The sequence below is a fragment of the Grampus griseus genome (genome assembly GCF_964374135.1).
Source record: "Grampus griseus genome assembly, chromosome: 7".
Taxonomy (NCBI): Eukaryota; Metazoa; Chordata; class Mammalia; order Artiodactyla; family Delphinidae; genus Grampus; species Grampus griseus.
Window position 1 is genome coordinate 61,312,429 of NC_139001.1, and position 22,746 is coordinate 61,335,174.

The window sequence follows — 22,746 nt, forward strand, 5'->3', positions numbered from 1 at the left end:
ATGGATTCTGGAGCCATAATGTCTGTATGCAAATCTAGGCTCTACCGATCAACAGGTATATGATGCTGGGCAAATGACTCACCCTCTCTGGGCCTCAGTTTTCTCATCTGTTGAATGGGAATGATAATAGTGCTAACCTCATAGGTCTGTTGGATTCAACAAATTAATGTATATAGAACAGCACCTGGCACATAGTTAGTGCTATGTGTTTTCAATGATTACTTCCCTCTCTGAGTAGCTCACCTTGAGCTAAAATCTAAATATTAAGAAGGAGCTCAAACTAATATGGATAAATTAAAAGAACTCTGTACCAAATAAAGAACAGTTAGACTGAAATGCAGCTCTCTTCTTTGTATTTCCATAGTATACAGTAATGAACATACACGAAGATTAAACTATAGCAGCAACTGTCATCACCCATCTTCACATTCATCAGAGCTTTCTTCACTTGGATCCTCACTGCTCTCCCCTTCACTCTCACCACTACTGTCCTCTTCACTCTCTTCATCATCTTCCTCCAGATTTTGAGCTTTCTCTGCCACAGAAAGGGAAAGACTTGCTTTAAATGTTTCTTAGTATTTCTACCCTCAAAAAATCACAATTCTCCTTGTTTTCCCCGCCACTAAGAAATACATATTTTTGGAATGTGAGAACTGAGCTGAAGTTTGCTAACTGCATGTAGGGTCAAAGCAGTAGTACAAAGAACATATTCTTACTGGCATAAAGATGTTTGTGGATTTAAAATAAATTTAAAACATTGGTCTATAAAAATATTTTTTACTCCCGTCAACTTAATTCTTACTTAAATAGAATAAGAGTAAAGTGAGATTCAGGGTGGTTTAGAGGGTACTGGCTTTGCTTGGAACTGTGGGATAATCCCTTTAGTGCCTGGCACAATTAGCAGGTTCTGTTCCCTCTGAGGACTCTGTCAGTGCCCAATACCTCGTGCCCAGGGAGCCTGCTTTGCTTGGGCAGTTCCACCCCACAGAGGAAAGGGAGTCATCTTGACCATCCACAGAGGACAAGCCGGTTTCATGAAACCATCCAAGACAACCATTTAGCCTTTTCTTAACCACTTCATGAGGATGTACTTTGCCAATCTCCTGGGGCAATGGATTTTTAAATAGTGACTGCTCATAGTTCTATGAGAAAGAAGTAATTTCAATTTTTAAATTTACCCATCAGCAGCATTTCTTCAATAAGTGAGGAAAACTCCTTGGCCTCAGGATTTTCTGGTTCATAGATTAGGACTGAAAATGGACAACAGAATGCATATTATTAGTGTTTGAAGTGTTTCAGCAAACAGCGTCTTCAGAATGAGACTGAAACTGTCAATGAGAGTAAGTGAAAATGCACAAAGCAAAACCACCAACAATTATACCATGGGTATATCTAAGTGCAAATAGAGAAAATGTTCTACTTATCTTAGGTGCTTTGTAAGGGAAATAATCCTCATTCTAGTTTCTACCTCCTGTCCAAAGAAGGAAATCTCTATCACTATGAGGCTTCCCTCATGGGCCTGTAGCCAAAGTGTTTCTTGACTATAAGCATTCCCCAAACAAGGTGCAAATCCCGCAAAACATGGAGACTTTATTAATGACACCCTAGTCATCGCCTACTTAACAGCACCCTCACCTCTTCATCAGACCCATTGTTTTTAAGTGCTATTTATTCCTTTTTGCTGATCCTTCATGTGAATGTGTCATCTTTCCTTTGGACCGTATCAATAGATTTCTTTTTAGGCCTGTTAGTATGTTACCAATGTCCTAGAGCCCAGAAAGATCTACACCTTTTGTTTCAGAGTTTTCTAGGCTAGTTTATTTATTTTTTTAGATCTTGCTCTACAGATCTCTCTCTCTGCCTTCTTCCTACCTGCCTTGAGGTGTATTCATAATTCTGCATCATCCATTTAAATGTTGTGACTCCTGCGTAATATCTTGATGGCCCCCAGGGGGCACTGAAACATCAAGCGTGCTATTTGCCTGGCTAACAGTGAGACAGAGAATTGTGGATGGTTCACTTAGGCCCCAATGGCTCAGAGGGCCTCACCCCATATGGCTTTCATCCTGACACACTAAACCACGGTCTTTATTTCCTAATTCCTAATATATAACAATGTACCATCAATCTGGGTTAGCATGAATGTGCACCTGCTCAGAACATGCTTTTAAGGCTTCTAGGGGTATTTATACATCTTCTAAGGCTTCTGATAAAAGTGACTGTTTGTACATTTTAACTTAGACTAAAATAATTTAGCAGTCTAAATCTTTCTCTGAGGCTAAGCCTCTCTCTAGAGCAGAGTTTCTCCAACTTGCTCCTTGAGATACTAGTTTCTTAAGATGTTAATATGCATTTGGGAAATTAGGCTAATGAAGTTAATCAGGTAAAGCTTATAGTAAGGAGTAACTGCAGGATTTTACATAGCCATTAATATGCTCATAACTACTATGGATCTTACAGAGAGGAGAATGTGGTTTCCCCAATTTATTATCCCCATGGAATCCTTTTTTGGTGGAACACTTACTAAGAAATCTTGAACTAATATTCCTTGGAACACAGCTTAGAAAGTTTCATGTTGGAGTTAGGATTATTCCATGGGAGTGGAGCATGGCATCAGCTATTCTCAGCGTTTAACAAAAAATGCTGGCAATTGTCAGAGTGACGGAAAGGTATCTGCTTTGAAGCTTAGCCCTGCAATATCCATCCTAGGTGATAAATAAAAAACCCTTTGACAGGCTAGTAGGGTTTGTAAAAAGGCAAGAGAAGCCCTTAGCACATGCAGTTGATGTTCTGGGAGTTGTTTCCCAACCGGGGCCCATAAGCAGAGGCCGGTATGGACCCTGAAGAAAGACTGTCAGATGTGAACCCTGGCTCTGCCACTGTCTAGCTGGGTCACCTTGGTGAAAGCATTTAATGCCTCTGTACCTCAGTTCCCTTATCTGTAATAATACTATTGACCACATCAGGCTGTTCTGATGCATCAAACAGATAATGGATAAAGATAAATACTTAGTTTAGTCCTTGGTGCATGGTAGGTGCTGAATAAATGTTGATTATTAGCTTTCCTGGAGTGGTTCTGGGCCTGGAGAAAGGCTTGGTTCCCTCCTAAGTGTGCAGTGATGCCTCCTTCTGGCTGAAGGGCTGGGGCAGGGAGCTGGGGATTCTGCTGCCCACGGAGCTCTAAGGCCCTCAGACAGGAGGCTGTGCTAGGGTACACAGACTGTTGGTCTTGTTCACTGTTGCAGCCCTAAGAGAGTACCTGACACAGAGGTGGAGCCTTCAAAACATTAAAAAAAAAAAAAAAAAAAAAGGAATAAATGAATATAGACAACTGAATAGGAAGCAGTCCTTTTATGCCTTGATAAAAATTATACTCTAGGCTAATAAGAAAGGGTGATTTATTTTACTCAAAAATAAATAGAGGGCTTCCCTGGTGGCACAGTGGTTGAGAGTCCGCCTGCCGATGCAGGGGACACGGGTTCGTGCCCTGGTCAGGGAGGATCCCACATGCCACGGAGCGGCTGGGCCCGTGAGCCATGGCTGCTGAGCCTGCGCGTCCAGAGCCTGTGCCCCGCAACAGGAGGGGCCACAACAGTGAGAGGCCCGCGTACCGCAATAAATAAATAAATAAATAAATAAATAAATAGAAAACTTTATAGGAACTTTCTTTTCTGAAGATACATCTGTATTTGTGTTAGACCCATGATGATGAGAACCATTTTGGTTTTCAGGCCATTATTTTTAAACATTTACAATTATTATAATTGACAGAGTAGGTCTTCAAGGCTTAAAAGTTATTTTTGTAGAATCTCGGGCTGCCTGTGAGCAGAAGTGTTGGCACCCTGAGATGATTGGACTGCAGGTAAAGAGACCAAGAAATGGGAAGACTGACAGAAAATCTCACAGTCAATCATGAGACTTGGGACTCTTGACTTGCAGTCTCATTTAAAAACCACTTTTCCAAGGCTTCACCAACAACTTTTTTAGAAGGCAGGATAAAAAGAAAAGAACCCATTTGCACCTGGGATGCAGGATGGGAAGCCCTGCAGCCAAGTGAAGATACAAATGATGATACGGTGATTGGTTATTCAAGAGAGTGGATTTGTAAAACATTTCTGCAGGGACAAAGATGCACTATTTCATATAAACTAGTTGCCTTAGATACAAATAAAAAATATATTAGTCAACTTATAGGAGCCATTTCAATCTGATTGATTCATAAAAGCATCTCTTTTCCAAGTCTCTGCCTACTTAACCAGAAATATAAGCTTATTAGTCAAATGAGGAAATGGAAATATAGCAAGAAATCATAGGCTCTCAAGCCAGACCTGGGATCTAATCCTAGATTTACCACTGGGTAGCTGTGTGACTTTGGGTGAATTAGTTCTCCTTGCTAGCCTCACTTTGCTCATCTGTAAAATGAGGTTAATCACATCTGTCTCATTGAATTGCTGTAAGAATTAAACAATGTATGTTTAATGTTCCCATAGTAGGTGTTCAATATATACATATATAAATACATAAAAATGTAAATACACAATCTATGTTTACATGCATAACTTTATAAATATATACATAGAGAAAGGTGGAGTGTTTCATGGAAGAGCTAGAAGATGGGGGGAAAAAGAAAGAGACAAAAGAATATCTATGCTGGAGAGAACAGACTTGTGGTTGCCAAGCTGGGGGGATGAGGGAGGGACGGGTTGGGAGTTTGAGGTTAGTAGATGCAAACTATTATATATAGAGTGGATAAACAATAAGAGCCTACTGTATAGCATAGGGAACTATATTAAATATCCTGTGATAAACTATAATGGAAAAGAATATGAAAAAGAATGTATATATATATATGTATAACTGAATCACTTTGCTGTATAGTAGAAATTAACACAACATTGTAAATCAACTATCCTTCAAAAAAATTTTTAGAAAAAGAATATCTATGCTGTAAGAATTTACATATAATATTTTAGGGTCCATGCTAGATGAAAAAAATTTGTTTTGTCTGTTGCTCTGAACACAGAGAGGGACTTTGGGTAAGCCCTCAGCCAAGCGTTCCTATCTGCATCAAAGAACTAGCACTTCCTTCTCCCTGGAACAGTCTGTCTACAACTCTCTGTTCTTCCTTGAACTTGCCTGGCTTTGCAAAACCGGGGCCTCCCTAATTTTCACATCCTTGCCTGGCAATCTGCCTCAGGGGTAGCCAATCTTACTTTGCACACCCCTGCTCTCTATGCTCATTCTCTGGGCCTTCTTGCTCACATTTCCCATCAGCCTCTTCTTCCTCTTGGGAGCAGCTCTTTCCCATCTGGCTCCCTGGATCATGGTGCCTGCCTTAGGGCACTCCATAGCTTCTTTTCCTAGAGTTTAGTCCTTAGTTTTAGAGGCACCACTATTTGCCATGGACAGAAGAGAGTAAACAGCATTACTGGATGAGTCAGTAAGAGTGCAAACCACGTCTGATATCAACCCCAAAAGGGTTTAGAGCATGTGTGCTCTGAGTTCTGCTTTCTCTCCAGCTCCCAGCATAATGTCTGGTACAGAGTTAGTGCTCAATATTTATTGGTTGGAAGGAAGGGAGTGAGTTTTTAAAGGAATATAATCCCATTAAGATATATCAGTTTGAACTTTTTCATCCCCATTGACCTGGCCCTTAATGCACGTGCACTGGTATGTCAGGTCCATAAGCATTATACTGAGCACCTGCTGTTTACAGTTTGGGCTAACAGCCAAAACTTACTGACAGATGTGGTGATATCAGTGTCTATATTTTGTAAGCTTTAGCCAGAGGCTTTTCTAAAATGATTGATGAATATATAAATATAATATAATATGTAAATTTTCCTACAATTAGGCTCCACAAGAAAAACTCAAGAGAACTGGGAGCTAGAGCTACAAAATCACTCCCTTCTATACCAGCCACACAGAGAAGAAAAGTAGTTGAGGGAAAAGGAGGCTGGGGTTCCAGTCCTGGCTGTGTCACTTGCTCCCTGAGCAGGGCTACACAAGCTGCTTAACCGCTCTCTGCTTCAGTTTCACTATTTATAAAAACAGAGGATTGGACATGATTCTCTCTCTAAGGATTCTTTCTGATTGGAAATTCTGTTTGTGGGCCACCAGAAGCAGTTTTGATTGAAATATTTTATTCGATGGCTCTAAAGGTCAAAAATGCTTAAAAGGATTAAACAAGGCAAATTATTTTGGATATAAAATAGGTAGTGTTAAAGCATTCAAAAAACCCATTTTAAAAATTAGCCAATGATTTAAGAAGTTCTGTATCCACAGTGGGGACTCTGTGAGGCAAGGGAGAGTAGACCCCATGTCCCTACACTACATTTTCACTAAAAGATTTTAACCATAAGACAGGTCTACAATAGTTAATATTTCAAGTCCATTATTAATAAAGTTTAATTGTAGAGTTGCCATTTTCTCCTTTAAAATAACTAAGACTAATGAAGTAAGAGAAAAAGGATAGGATAAATTAACTCAAAAACAGGTCAGTAGAAGATATCCAAACTGAAGCATAGAAATAGAAAGAAATGGAAAAAACAGAGCTGAGTATAAGATACATGTGGGACACCATGAAAAAGAAGTCTAATTTATGTGTAATTGGAGACCCAGGAAGAGAAGAGAGAGAATATGGCAGAGGCAATCTTTGAAGGTTAATGGCCAAGAAATCCTCAAATAAATACAAAGAAAACCACCACCATTTTGAACGTCAAGTCAAACCACTAAAACCCAAAGACAGAAAAATAAGGTAGTTCATATCATTCCTCTACTCAAAAGTGTCCAGTGGTTTCCCACCTCACTCAGAGAAAAAGCCACGGTCCTTAAGCTGCGAAAGGTTATGCAATCTGCACAACCCCTGTAAGCTGTAAGCTCTCCGACCTCATCTCCTATCATACTTTCCCTGGCTTATTCTCAACACATTTGCTATTAGTCCTGCCTGGAACGCACTTCCTCCAGATGACAGGACTCACTTCCTCAACTTCTTCAGGTGTTTGCTCTAGTCTTCCAGTGAGGCCTTCCTAGACCATCCTACTTAAAACTGCTTTGCCTCCCTCCCAGCATTTTCTACTCCTTCTTCCCTGCTTTATTTTTCTCCATAGCACCTATCATCTGTGACACACTAGTTACAGATAAATTTATCTGTCTGAAACTAGATATAAATGTGGGATCATTATCTGTCCAGTGCCTAGAACAGTGCCTGGCACACGTAGGTACTCAAATATTTGTGGAATAATTGCCTGTTAAGTAAGGCTTTCTGCACTACACAACACTTCTTTGAATCTAAAGGCACAATGCTACCAACCTGTTATCATGAGGCTAAGGGTTTTGACTTATTTTTTAATGGTGTAATTAGTCTCTGTCATTTTATCCCACTCAAAGTTACTCTAGAAGTCTAAATTAGTCCTTATACCAATTTTTACTATCAAGGATTCACTGAGACACTATCAGAGAATTCATTAGATGTATGATAATCAGACCATCTTATATATTATGGAATGTATTTGGAAACAGAGAAGATTGGAAAAAGGAAAAGTATTTTGTACTTACTCTTCTGACATAATTTTTTTGCCAGATGGTAGTCTTGGCCCATTTCTGATCTCAGGAACTGGAAAACATTCAGAAATTCTTCAGCTACGTAGTTTCACAGAGAATTTAAATGTCAATTATAAACTCCCTAGAAAATATTCCATTAATGATTAACTATTTTGCTTTTAACTTTTACTTGTTTTTCCAGGGCTGAGTCTGTAATCAGTCAGTTAATGAGGACTATTTAAGGACTATTTAAGGCCACACAGAATAAGTATGATACCTCTGCTTTGCTGCAGCCACACAGTGTACACACTACTGAACAATTTGAGAATATGTAGGTTGATTCAACTGGCATAGACTCTGAAGACTTTAATCACCTTAATATCCCTTTGGTTCAGATACAGCTTTTATTTGTGAACTTAATACATAATTACACGACAATACTTAGTAAAAAAATATAGATTTACAATTATGTATATTCAATATTTTCCAGTATTGATTGCCCTTATACCATCTAGTTTTGCTTTTACTATTTTTATTGTAGTTTTTTTACTACAAAGTAATATTTGTATGCATATTTGTATGTATATTTTTGTAGGTAGGAAATTTAAATGCTAAATAAACACATTCTGTCCCCAATTTAATAGCATTAAATAGCATTTTTACCATTTACAGATGTTTATTTTTAACATCTCCATGAACATCATTTTAGTATTTTTTCCATAAATGAACACATATATATTTACAAAAACTAGGATTATTCAGTAACTTTTAAAAAATACACCACATTTCATGGTCATTTTCTCCCCATGGAATTAAATATTCTTGTTTATTTTTTTTACTTACTTAGGCTCCACAATTTACTGATCTTCTATTATTAGTTATTTAGACACCTTCCATTAAAAAAAGAAGCCTACACTCAGATAATTATTCTTGCTTGTGTGTCACATATTCTGAACCATTTACAGGTATACTAGGTTTACGCTGCAAGAGATAGGGACATGAAGTAATATTAAAGAGTCTTTGGCTGGTACTGATCTGCATATGAGTATGAAGAAACTGAGGCTGGAGAAAGAATCACTAGAATGAGCAGATGGAATACTCACTGGACCTCACACAGGGCTGAGAAGAACTCATGTTCTCTCCAGCCAGAGTGGAAGGTCCTCTTAATACAGAGAGCACTGGGAAGAGTCCTCATAAGGGGACTTAAGGGGCCTTAGTAGTGTCCCTACACTGTAAAGGTTGCCCTGGATCTTCCCAACAAAGTTAAAAACCAAAACTCAAAAGGAGAAACCTATTTCCAAGTAACTCAACTGTCCCAGATCAAAGTCCAACAACAAAAGTTTGTATCCAAGAGCATAAAATTTACAACATCTAGGATTTGGTAAAAAATTACCAGGCATGCAAAGATGCAGGAAAATATGACCTATAAGCAGGAGAAAACTTAATCAATAGAAACTGACCTAGAGTTGACAGAGGTGATAGCATAGCAGAGAAACATGTTAAAATAGCCATTATAAATATATGCCATATGCTCAAAAGTAGAGAAAATCTGAACATGATGAGGTGAGAAATGATAGTTACAAAAATATTTAAAGAAAGCTTCTAGAGATGATAAACAGGATACCTAAAATGAATAATATATATGCATATATATGGGGCTAGGGAGGGAGAGGGAGAGAAGGAGGGAAATGGACTTAACAGCAGATTATAACTGCAAAGAAAAGATCATGAACTTGAACAAAGAGCATTAGAAATTTCTAAAATAAAATACATAGAGGGACTTCCCTGGTGGTCCAGTGGTAAAGAATCTGCCTTCCAATGTAGGGGACATGGGTTCGATCCCTGGTTAGGGAACTATGATCCCACATAGTTGCTGTGGGACAACTAAGCCTGCACACCACAATTAGAGAGCCCATGTGCCACAACTAAGACCCAGTGTAGCCAAAAATAAATAATTTTTTAAATATATAGAAAAAAACATGAAAAAAAGGGAACATCAGTGATGATATTGGGTGATCTGACATATGTATAATTGTAGCCCAGATGAAGAGAGGGAGGGCAGAGATCAGAAAAAACATTTGAAGACTTAATAACTGAACATTTTCCAAACCTGGTGAAAACTATAAACTCATAGGTCCAAGAATCTCAATGAACAGAAGAAATAGGTCACATCAAGGCATATCATAATCAAATTGCCAAAACTAATACATATGAAAAAAATTTGAAAGATGGTAAAAAAGACATATACATGTAAATAAAAATAAGAATAACAGCAGACATCCTGTCTAAAGCTATGCAAAATGTGAGAGAATGGAGCAACCTTTCAAAGTACTGAAAGAAACATGGCCCCCCACCATAGAATCTCCAGCTATCAAATCCTTTAAAAATAAAGGTGAAATTAAGACTTTTCAGACAAACAAAAGCTGAGAGAATTCATTTTCAGCAGAACTGCATTATAAGAAATAGTAAGGGAAGCTTTTCAGGTAAAAGGAAAATAATATCAGGTAGAAATTTGGATCTACACAGAGCTATGTAGAACTCCAGAAATGCCTTCCAAAAGAAGATATTTTCCATTAAGAAAATCTCTTTAAAAGATAGCTAACCATCTAAAACAAAAAGAACAATGTATTGTGGGGCTTATAACACATGTACAAGTAAAACACATGACAACAAAAATACAAAGGATGAGAAGGGGGAAATGAAAATGTACTGTTATGAAGTTCTTATGATATACATGAAGTTGTGTAATATTAATTAAAGGTAGACTGTGACACCACAACAAGTGAGGTACAACTGTTTTGTTCTCCATAGAATTATCCGTAAACGTTTATGTACAATTTTCGCATGTGACGTTTCAGGCTTCAATGCCTTTGCCAATGCTGTTTCCTATGCCAGGAACACCTCCTTGATATGTTTACCAGATGAATTCCTACACATCCCTCTTCAAGTTTCTAAGATTCCATTCATGTCTCTTCCTCTAAAAATCCTTCCTTTACCCATTTCTCCTGCTTCTTTTCTCAATTAGTCACTCAATCCTCCCAGTTCCCAGAGAACTTTCCAAACACCTCTACTAGCACATATTTCCTTTTATTATAAATTGCATTATATACATAATATGTGCCTGTTAGTTCTCAAGGGTAAGGTCATGTCTTTCTTATTTATCTCTAAATATCCCAAGTAACTAGCATGGTACCCAGTAAGTAAAAAGTTTTCCTTAAAGTAGTCCTTGAAGAGTCTTATGCCCAAACTTCTCTTATTCCTGCTTCTGCCTTTACCAGAATACTTTGAGTCACTTCTAGAATCTTCACTCACCTCTACCCTGGTGAAAGTAGTAAGAAAGATGAGTAACGAGGTAAGCATCTGTGTGTGGGCAAGGATATTTTGACCATTTTTTTTAGTCTGCAAGACTATATACTATTCAGCTATTTTAATATTTTTAAGTTTCTTGAGTTATAACATACGAGTAAAACTTACTTCTGTCATTAACTCTAATGGGGCATGAGTATCCTTATTAGGGTTACTGTCTTCCTCATTATCTTCATCATTGGTATCATCCTCACCATCATCATCTGTTGATTCAGACAACTTGTCATCAGTATCCTCAGGGGAATATTCATTATTTTTCTCCTGCTCTGTAATGACTACATTTTTGCTCATTTCACCTAGAAAAGAATACATATAATTTAATCAATAAATATTGAAATGTATTCAAAAATTTAAAATGGTCACTCCTAAATTATAATGTAGCAAGTGTACATGTTTACTACATGTCCTCCTGTTCTGGATTTTTTTTCATGACTAAACAGCACTGCAATAAATTTACCTGATTTCCATTTCCAAAAAAGGTAATAAAACTGCTAAGTGAAACAGGAAAAAACCCAAACCGATAATCCTGAGCTGATGTTAGTGTTGTTTGGTGCTTGAAATTGTAATAAATGGAAAACGGTTTTGTTTATAAAGAATATAATAACTTCCAGAAAAAAAGAAATTAATGCTATTCTATCCACAGAAATACTTTTCTTAAATTTTTCTTATAGGAATGTAAATGCAAAATAGAGCTTGGAAAGTAAAAGTAAGACTATAGAGGTTGAAAAGTAATTCTTCTTAGGCAAGTAGTCACTGCTTGGATACTTGAGAATAAAGTTCTCTCTCTCTCTGTATACACACACACACACACACACACACACACACACACACACAGATTAGGAGGAGATACATGTGAAGTGTTCCAGATATAACCAGAAGTTACATAACATTATTAATGATTTTTCTTAATGTCAAGTCACAGTACCTATGACCAAACATAGATGACTGAAAAATAAAAAATAAGCACTACTCTGACTACCCATTCAGTGCCCAGCACTACGTTGAGCCCTAGGAACACAAAAATGAACAGTCATTGACCTCAGCGTGCTCACACTCTAACTGGGGAGTCAGAAACATAATGGATAATTATAAAACAGTATGGCAGTAAGTGATAAAGATGTGTACTAGGTACATGGGAGACCAAAGGAGAGCCCCATCCTGGTCTGAGTGGATCAGTTTTTCCAAGGAGAGGGGACAGCATGAACCAGTGAAAAAAGAATGTGTGTGGAGCTACAAGCACTTTGTTGTTGCATATGGGTCAAAATTGAGGCTGAAATGGTGACAGATGTAGCCAGAGGGGTACAAGCTGGATAATGGAGTCTTGTGGGCCTTGGAGTTAGAACTTTATCCTAAGAATGAAGGATTTAAAAGTAGGGAAACAAAGTAGTCATGAAAGATTTAAGTAGGGAAACAAGTATGATCAATTCTGAATTTCTGCAGGAATACCTGGATACCAGGGTGGAACGTGTATTTGAAGGCAGACAGAAAAAAAAAAAAAAAAGAGCAGGGAGAGAGGTGGTTAGAGGTGTCTTTTAAAAGTCCAGGTGAAAGAGATGGATGACAGGGCATTGTTAAAATAGGGATTGAGAGGAGGAGATATATTAGAGAAATATTTAAGAGGTAAAACCTCCATGGCACAAGCTATTGAAACATTTTCCAAATTTCAGTAATATACTATCTTCATCCATTTTGCCATATGAGAGTATCACCTATACTATTTACTTCATTTTTTTTAAATTTACTTTTTTAACTTAGAAATTTTGCCAGATCATAAATATTATCATCCACAAAACTGATGGAGGTACTAATAAAAGTAAGATATAATAATCACAGCAAATATTATACGCCATTACTCTTCTGAATACTACATATATTAACTCATTTAATTCTCTCAACTCATTTAATTCTCTCATCAATGAGGTGTGTCCTATTTTTATCCCATTCATAGATGAAACTGAGAGACAGACAGGTTAAATAACTTGCCCAACTTCACACCACTAATTAAGGTAGATCTGGGAGTCATTTTGGCTCTGGAGTCCATATTCTTAACCAGGTCTTATATTATTTTTTTCTAATACACATTAAAATATACTACTATTAAAGTAATTTAAAAAAAATTTACCCTCTGTTTCCTAAAATTATCTCTTTGGGAAACACTACTGAGTTTGCCCAGTTTTTTGGCTCTACAGATGAATTTCAGTTTCAACCTTAACTTGTGCTACATCATCCCCTTCTTGTAAGACTTTGAGTGTCTGGGAAGTCTTGAGGTGTCTTCTTTGATGGGAGTGTGGCCATGAGCTACTCTAAATAATGTAGAAACACTGGTGTTAGAAAGAAGAAAATGAGGAAATCTAGGAAAGGTTGAGAGAAGACAATGTTAAGAAAAAGCAGGCCAAAAAAAGAAAAAGCTGGGAAAACTCCTCACTCTAAGCAAAAGGTACTATCTATCCTCAAAAGGGATAACAAGTCCTTCCAAGAGTGGGATGCCTGGGCTATTCAGTCTATCTACCTGTTTCCTTTACAGTCTCCGTCGGCTCATAACCACTCTAATCTTCCAGTGTGTACCCAGCCTGTTCACCGACTCATCACACTGGTGTCATCAGGGATGGTCATAATAGGGAATTAAGAACTTTATGTGATGTCACAGGAACTCATTCAATTCACAAACACTGAGTATCATGAGAGAGGTTTCCTGATCCCTAGATCTAAGATAGTTCTCCCTCCTCCAGGTGCCATTTATTTATATATGGCTGTCTTATTTGTGTTTATTATTAGTGTTTAATAGTTGGCTATCTATGTGAACTCCATAAGGGCAAGGATCTTGGCCATTTGCTAACTATTATATCCACAGCTTCTAAACAAGTGCCTGGCACTCAGTAAACCATTGTTGAATAGGCGGAACTTGTTCATGCTTTCACAGGTATTTCAATTCATTCTAAAATTGAATACCCTATCATTATCATTTTATGTAATGTATACCCATGGATCCCACCTGACTGCATATCAGAATCATCCGGTACCTGAGTCTGAAAAATTACTGATTCCCACAACCCGCTCCAGACCTACGAGTTGTCAACATCCTAAAGGTCCTAGAGAAGGAGGGCTGAATTAGAAGCTACAGTTACTCAAATAAAACAAATATTATTACCTGTGCTTTCTTTTAAGAAGGAAGATGACCATATCTTAGACTGTAGATTTGTTTCTATATCTTTATTTTCAATAGTCTTTGGAGATACTCACTCTAAATTCTTTAAAGAAACTTTACTTTCAATATTTTTTGAAGAGACTTCCTTACTAAATGTTAAAGTAGATAGTGGAAAAACACTTTTCTAGGTCACAATTCTGTTTAAGGTTCTATATGGGTTCATACACACATTTAATATAAACACACAATATAATACACCAACAATAAAAAGCTAAAATGCAATATCTTCTTTGTGGAAAAGCATTAAAAATAAGTTTTACTAATGATTAAAATTCTATTTCTATTGGGCATTTGTCATTGTGTAATGATTCTTAGAATCTTTTCAGAGTTAACATAGAGTATATAAGCAATCCATTACCTGAATGTTCCTGGCATATCATTGTGATATGATGGAATAAAACTATTTAAGGAATACTAGCCTTCAGGTTTTTTTTTTTCAAGTTTGTAAGTCAGTTCTTACCGTTGCTAAATGCTATGCTTGGGACTTCCCTGGTGGCACAGTGGTTAAGAATCCGCCTGCCAATGCAGGGAACAAGGGTTCGATCCCTCATCTGAAAAGATCCTACATGCTGTGGAGTAACTAAGCCCATGCACCACAACTACTGAGCCCGTGTGCCACAACTACTGAAGCCCGCGTGTCTAGAGCCCGTGCTCCGCAACGAGAAGCCACTGCAATGAGAAGCCTGCGCACCACAACGAAGAGTAGACCCCCTTGTCACAATTAGAGAAAGCCCACATGCAGCAACGAAGACCCAACGTAGCCATAAATAAATAAATTTAAATTAAAAAAAATAAATGGTATGCTTATGGAGTCCAACACTAATATTAACCCCTGGTCATAATACAAAGTAGCCTGCTTTTTCATTAAATGGCTGAGATAAAAATGGGTTAATTTTCTCTTTTAGCCTTCAAGCCTGATACCTCTTGTCAACAGATAACACACTGAGACAGACGAGTCTTGTGTGGTGCACTCTGTTTACAAAGACAGGCACCCATGCTGGTGGAAAAATAACCCCAATTTCGTTTTTTGTATCTCCTTTAATGTGATTCTTTTAATATGTCTCCTTTACTGAGTTTAAAAAATTCAACTTTTAGTTTTCATGGAAAGATATAAAAAGATGTAAAGTGTTATTATTTTTTCCCCTAAGTTATAGTAGCTCTGTTTTATCCCTATCGAAATGTGAATCTAGAACATTAGTAGTAATGTTAGTGATTTGTACAGTGCTTTAGCAAGTATGCTGAACAGCTTGTTATATTCTTAATACTATGGGAGGGAATGGAATCTTCACTTCCCCAGTATATGCTGCTAAAGCAAAACCCCACTCTGTTGATGAAAAATACAAAGCAAAGATGATTTACATTTCTACCTCTGCCCTACTTGATTTTCTAATTGTGTAAGAGAGCATCCAAGAAGAAACCCTACACATGAAAAGTTGAGAAGTCACTTAAGTATCCAGTTTCTAGCATGGTTAGAGTCCTATTATGCCAAAGGTCACCACAAGTAATTACTAGAATTCATACGCTCTAATATCTAATCTAGATAAAAGGAGGACTTCACTGCCTTTTCCCAGCCACGAATTACAGTATTTCATTGAATCTAAGATACCATTTTTTCTTCCTCTTTTTTTTTTAATATTGAACTATAGTTGATTTACAATGTTGTGTTAGTTTCAGGTGTACAGCAAAGTGATTCAGATACATATATATACACACACATATATATATGTATCTTTTTCAGATTCTTTTCCTTTATAGGTTATTATAAGATATTGAATATAGTTCCCTGTGCTATACAGTAGGACCTTGTTTTTTATCTATTTTATATATAGTAGTGTGTATCTGTTAATTCCATATTCCTAATTTATCCCTCCCCACTTTTCCCCTTTGGTGACCATAAATTTGTCTTCTAGGTTTGTGAGTCTGTCTCTGTTTTGTAAATAAGTTTATTTGTATTATTTTTTAGATTCCACATATAAGTGATGTCATATAATATTTGTCTTTCTATGTCTGACTTACTTCACTTATTATGATAATCTCTAGGTCCATCCAAAGATATCACCTATTTATTATAAGACATTTGTCACCTATTTATTATAAGACATACTGACATATTATATTACACATTATAAGACATAAGACATTAAGAAAGAAAAAGTATTGTCAAGTAGAGATGTTAAAATATGTATGCTTCAGAATCTATGAAATATGGTACTTATATATTCACTAAGTTATATCACTAAAGAAGGGAATTTAGCTAGTCTAGTTCTGGATATTTGAATAATTTGAAATGCCTTTAATAATCTTAATGTCCTAACATGGAGGAAGCCAACATACTCAATGACCTGAAGATAAATAGGATATTACTATTTGAGAAGCAGTGAACATGCCATAAAAATACATATGAGAAGTGACCAAATCATCATTTTAACAGTAAAATGTGAATTCCTTTTCTGCTCACTTTCTGATATAAAGTCTATCTTGTATACAGTCTCAAAGAAGCAGAGAACCAAACTCCAACCTGCTCTTCAACTATCATCTGTTGACTTCATTTGAGAAAGTGACATTACTTATGATACCAATGCTTCTAACCATTTAACAAAAATAGATAACCAGCATACTCTAAAATATATTTTCTTTAAATACAATTACAATTGAGGAAAAATTCAAATTTTTACTTTGGAAGATGGGAAGTATTTACTTTAGTATCTACTAAGGTTAGAGAGTTAGTCAAGTTAGATATCCCACTGGAACATATTTACACCAGAGGGTGGATAACCTAGGTTTTAGAATTAATTAGTATGTTAAGCACACTAGGCATATTTATGAAATGTCCCCAGATTTCTATTGGAATTAATAATTTTTTAAAGTTTATATTTTAAACTTTGTTTTAAAATGATTTACATTTATCAAACATGAGGGACTTCCCTGGCAGTCCAGTGGTTAAGACTCCGCACTTCCACTGCAGGGGACAAGGGTTTGATCCCTGACCCCTCATGCCGCGAGGTGCGGTCAAAACAAAAACAAAAACAAAAACAAAAACCCAAAAAAACCATGAGCCTAAAAACAAAATTAATTAAAACTTACTTTTCTGAGACTGTCTTCGCTACATTTAGAGAGACTTGTGTTGGTGAGGTATAAAGTTTGCTTGCCAATGTTGGTCTGCATCTAAAGAGGCATTTACTTAAAGTGTAAAAATGGGAGTAAAAAATAATGTGTCATACATTTTAGAAAAGATAAAATATACGATTATGGAATAACCGATAGATGCAATTTTTTCAAACTCCAAGAGTTGAGTGCTGTGGGTTTGCTTTACCCATTTTCCCCTCACATCTTTATGTGTACTTGAAAGCCTGACGAAAAACCAACAGATCAAAGGTCCAAGATCTATAACACTTTGTCCAGCATTAAAGACATACTTTACTTTTACTGCTGAAAACAGTTTGTTAATTAAGTGCCATTTTTTGGGTAGACAAAATCTTTGACAGAGAGGATCCATGAGGAAAAACGGAAATGAATTATTTGGGCTTTGTGTACAGAGAAGTTTGAAACTCCTGGTTTATAAAGTTCACACACTCCTTGTGGCTCTGATTAGAATGAAGAATCAATCAGCAGATTAAAGCAAAGAACTGGTGGGAAAAGAAAATTTCTAGTTTTCCCTAATCCAACCTGGATAGGACCTTTTGGGAAATTCCCCTTGCCTGTCAGACTATGGAGCCAGAAGCAGGGTGGAGAGTGGAATGTAAAGCTATACTGAGAAAATCCATCAACTCTGTAGGTCAGTCACACTGTTCCTCAAGTAAAGGTCCCCCATGATTTTCTGTTTTCCTACTTGATCTTTTTTTTTTCCAGGACTGGCTCTGTTTACCTTCACCTCTGGGTGGAGTACCTGAGGTAACAAAGCCATGCACCTGTGAAGCTTACTGGCTACCTACCTATCCCTCTGTCTCTCACTCCAAACAACAACCAAACCAAACCCAAACCTAAACTCTTCTCTGCAAGTGAAGGGAACATGATCATACTGCCCTTGCAAAAAGCAGTTTGATAAACAGATGCAATTATTAATGAGATCAACAAAACAGGCCATCACTCTGCTTTTCTATTTCGGCCCAGACTGCATTTGATTTACCCCTGGGTTTTAACTACCTCAGGATGTGGGTTACCCCTTGCTCCAGTTCCACACTGCTTATCACAGCCTATGAACATTGGGGTTCATAGACATGATAGAATGTATTTTCACTAATGACTACTAACTCCCATTAGTATTACTGAAAGTTATATCCTATTTCCCTCAAAGACTACTAAAATTTTCTTAGATTTTTAATTTAAAGATATTCAACCATGTAATAGGATATATAATATATAATTACATCCAGATTAATATACTTAATGGGGCATTTAGTTTTTTCTGGTTGTCTATAACATTTAATCTGAAATAAGCACAGAGTCTGTCATTGATCTGTAATACATTACCTTCTCTTTAGTATAAAAATACATCTTTAATATATAATTTACAACAAAAGTCAAGGTGGACCCTAATTTTAATTTTTAGCTTTGACAGTATGAAAATTGAAATATATGTTGCATAAGGTATAATTTTTCCCAGCCAATAATATTCAGAATAATTCAAAATAGTATCAATTTGAATAGAATCCCACTAGAATGGCACCTGCCAATTTATCAATAATTGATCCCCATGAATGTGTTTTACAATCAACTTTCAAAGTGTAATTTTTCATGGAATAAATAATTGAATTTTTTTTAAGGGGAGAGGAGATGATCGTATCAGGAAGGGCTCTGATGAATTATCAGAATCAGTGCCTTGAACAAAGCAGGTACTTAATATTTAGCTACCAAATTGAAACTGGACTATGATTCTTTTTTTAATATCAATCTCTTCAACTAGATAGGGTGATTATTTTCCTAATTTAGTAGTAATGGTTCTTCTCATAGTAAACAAAGAATCTGTTTGATTTTAAGGTAAGTATTCCTTTAAAATGATATTCTCAAAGAAGAGAGCAAGTATCAAAGTGAAACAGGAATGAGCGATGAAAGTTATATAAGTAAAATACAGAATACTTGCTGTTTAAGCATTTAAAAAGTAGGTTTGAATATTATCTATACCCCTACATTTTTATCAAAATTCAGTTTTCATTTTAAATGCCCTCTTATCTAAGTAACAATTGCTTTGACTGAAGCAAAAGCTAAGTGCTAATCCATGCATTTCTGGACTTTCAAATTTAATTGGGTGACAAATGATTGCATTATCTAGTTCTAATTGCTTAAAAGGCATGTGATAGATCAGATGCACAACCAGAGACATCTTCTTACTCTGACATTGCTCCATTTGGTTCAATCATCACTTTTTCTGAAAGAAAAGAAAAAAAATCAACCCAGTATTTTATCAGTAGTGATGTGCTTAATAGAAATTCCTGACTGGCAAATATTTAGGCATTGTTTGAGTGACAGACAGTATAATAAAGGATTTAATTGCTAAGTCTTTCAACCACACTCAACTATTCCTGTAGACTATCTTCTTAATATTTAGGACAAAAGGGTGGTCAAACATATTCTTTTTAAGTAATAAATCATTTACCCTTTGGATCAAACACTAGCAATTGGCCATTCTGTCCTTATTTTGGTGCCTAAAAGAGAAGCAGAAATAAAAACTAGCATTATCAGTATTATTTTAGTTTGAGGTATTTGAAATAATTTATTCATAACCTTTATATGAACATTTCTATTATCTAGGCTAAAATGTAATTTTATACTAAAGCCAATTGTTCCAAAACTATATAAACTGATGGTAAAATAGAACTAAAGCGTTCTAAAAACTATTTTATATACTATTACCTTTACAGCTTCTGTCTTGTCTAGATGATTCCTGCAAGAAACCAAAATATTTACTTCTTTAAACACTTGTATAAATTTAGAATATAAATAAAATAGAATGCAGAACTCGGTCTGTCAGCAGGGTAGTAAGCATGTATTTTGATTTTGTTTTTAGTATCATTACTTTCATCCTAAGTGAAAAACATCATTCTTCTGGTTTATGAAATGAGATTTTAAAAAAGCCTAGAGAAATTAATGCTTCCCCTTTTCCCCGTTCACCTTGGAGTTTACGTAAAAAGAGCTACTGGAAAAAATTTTGCATGTTAGAAAAGTGATGTATTAAATTAGCCTCTAATTCTCTGTTACCTTTTTGGGTTTATGTAACTTGGACCCTAGATCTGGATCCAAATACAATACAGCAGGTTGAGGTGCCCCTTTCCTACTGAGCTGACCCCCAGAAACCATAAGTTCAGTGTGGCGTATGTTTACAACACTGCTTTTCCCTCCCACTTTAACAAAGTAAAACAACACATAAACCAAACTACCTGCCACATTCCAGTTTATCCGTGTTATTAAAAACACCTTTACAGAGTATATATTAGCCAGAACTAGAAGTTTTTCCATGATATTTCAAGATAGTATTTTTAATAAAATATTATTTCAACAAATGCATTTAGAAATTAACATTTTTCTCCAAAGATGCATTTAAAAATATTCTTACCTTATAAGTTCCCTTATGAGTTTATTAATACTTACAATGTTTTCTCTTTGAATGTGTCCCTTTTTAAAGTTAGTCTATATAGACTTATTTTCCTATAACTTAGCCCTTTATATACCTGGATAAATTTCATTCTAATTGTAAAGAGAAAAATCAATTTTTAAGGGTTTTTTTTTAATGTATGAGAGATGCCGCACTTAAATTTTTCATAAGCAATAATTCACTTGCCTCTCCTCCCCTAACACTTGTCCCCATATCACAAGCCAGGCTTTAAAAATTATAAGTAGTAATACCTAGGGATTTCTGGAATATAAAATTCAGGACCAAAACTGTAGACAATAAAAGAGAAGCTTCATTTATTTGCATTAAGTTTTTCTCTTTTTAAATGTGTCTCCCTCACACTGATTTGCACTCTGGAATAAAGCAGTAGTGCACAAACTTTTGCCTTAGGCTTTGTTTTCTGGGGAACCCTGATCAAGCCAGACATTATATATGTATTAATTTGATTATCCCTCTGAGAAGCTCACAGAGAGCTAAAGTCCATCAGAAAAACAAGGCATCTTTTTGGGAAAAACAGTTGTAGAAGACCAAACTCTAGGATAAATAAAAGATTTTACTCCTGATTCTCTACAGCAGTGGAGCTCAGAAGCCCAAACAATGCAATAATGAACCAAATAAGATCTTAACAGAAGAAATCTAAGATGGCCTCTCCTGAGAGGTACTTACATACCACAGATGCCCACATTCTGTGGGTACCCGTATGTCTGGGTCTCCCCTTTATATTTAGAGATTTCCTTTCCGTTCTAGCTCTAGGGTCTTTATGGATTGCTACATTCTACCCTTTACCTGGATGAAACATCAGTGCATAAAATTCTCCTCCCATTTTTACCTAGTAAAGAAAAACCTAGGATGAGCAGATCCCAGCCCTTGATGGAAACCCAGTCTCTGCTAGGTCTAGCTTTATCATTACCTAGCTTTATCATTACCTACCTCCTTTCATAATCTCCTTTCATAAAATTGAATTCTTTGGGAGGCAGTACGGAGTAATACTCAAGAGCTGGGGCTCTTCAGAAATAAACCTACACACCTAAGGTAAATTAATCTACGACAAAGAAGGCAAGAATATATTATGGAGAAAAGACAGTCTCTTCAGCAAGTGGTGTTGGGAAAGCTGGAGAGCTGCATGTAAATCAATGACACTAGAACACTTCCTCACACCATATACAAAAAGAAACTCAAACTGGTTTAAAGACCTAAATTTAAGACATGACACCAAAAACTCCTGAAAGAGAACATAGGCAAAATATTCTTGGACATAAGTCATAGCAGTGTTTTCTAAGGTCAGTCTCCCAAGGCAAAAGAAATAAAAGCAAAAATAAACAAATGGGACCTAATCAAACTTAAAAGCTTTTGCACAGCGAAGGAAATCATAAACAAAACAAAAAGACAACCTACAGAATGGGAGAAAATATTTGCAAACAATGCAACCAACAAGGGATTAATTTCCAAAATATACGACAGCTTGTACAACTCAATATTTAAAAAAACCAAACAACCTGGGAATTCCCTGGTAGTCCAGTGGTTAGGACTCTGCACTCTCACTGCCGAGGGCCTGGTTCAATCCCTGGTTGGGGAACTAAGATCCCCCAATCTGTGAGGCATGGCCCCAAAACAAAAACAAATAAACAACCCAATCCAAAAATAGGCAGAAGACCTAAATAGACATTTCTCCAAAGAAGACATACAGATGGCCAACGGGCACATGAAAAGATGCTCAGCATCGCTAATTATTAGAGAAATGCAAATCAAAACCACAATGAGGTATCACCTCACACTGGTCAGAATGGCTATCATGGAAAAAGTCTACAAATAATAAATGCTGGAGAGGGTGTGGAGAAAAGGGAACTCTCCTACACTGTTGGTGGGAATGTAAGTTGGTGCAGGCACTATGGAGAACAGTATGGAGGTTCCTTAAAAAAACTATAAATAGAACTACCATATGATCCAGCTAATCCCACTCCTGGGCATATACCCTGAGAAAACTCTAATTCAAAAAAGGTACATGCACCTCAATGTTCATAGAAGC

General features: G+C 36.4%; 1 protein-coding gene across 1 annotated transcript; it reads right to left on the bottom strand.

The window, feature by feature from the left end:
- Positions 1-413: 413 nt before the first annotated feature.
- On the bottom strand, positions 414-19,996 carry ERICH2 (glutamate rich 2; the record flags this gene model as incomplete). Its single annotated transcript, XM_082658791.1, has 7 exons — positions 19,964-19,996; positions 19,707-19,755; positions 19,442-19,478; positions 11,017-11,204; positions 7,558-7,615; positions 1,179-1,250; positions 414-535 (listed from the first exon to the last, which is right to left on the bottom strand). Exons 3-7 carry the CDS (start codon positions 19,455-19,457, stop codon positions 414-416), a joined length of 456 nt encoding a protein of 151 aa, XP_082514917.1. The 5' UTR covers positions 19,458-19,478; positions 19,707-19,755; positions 19,964-19,996.
- Positions 19,997-22,746: the final 2,750 nt, after the last annotated feature.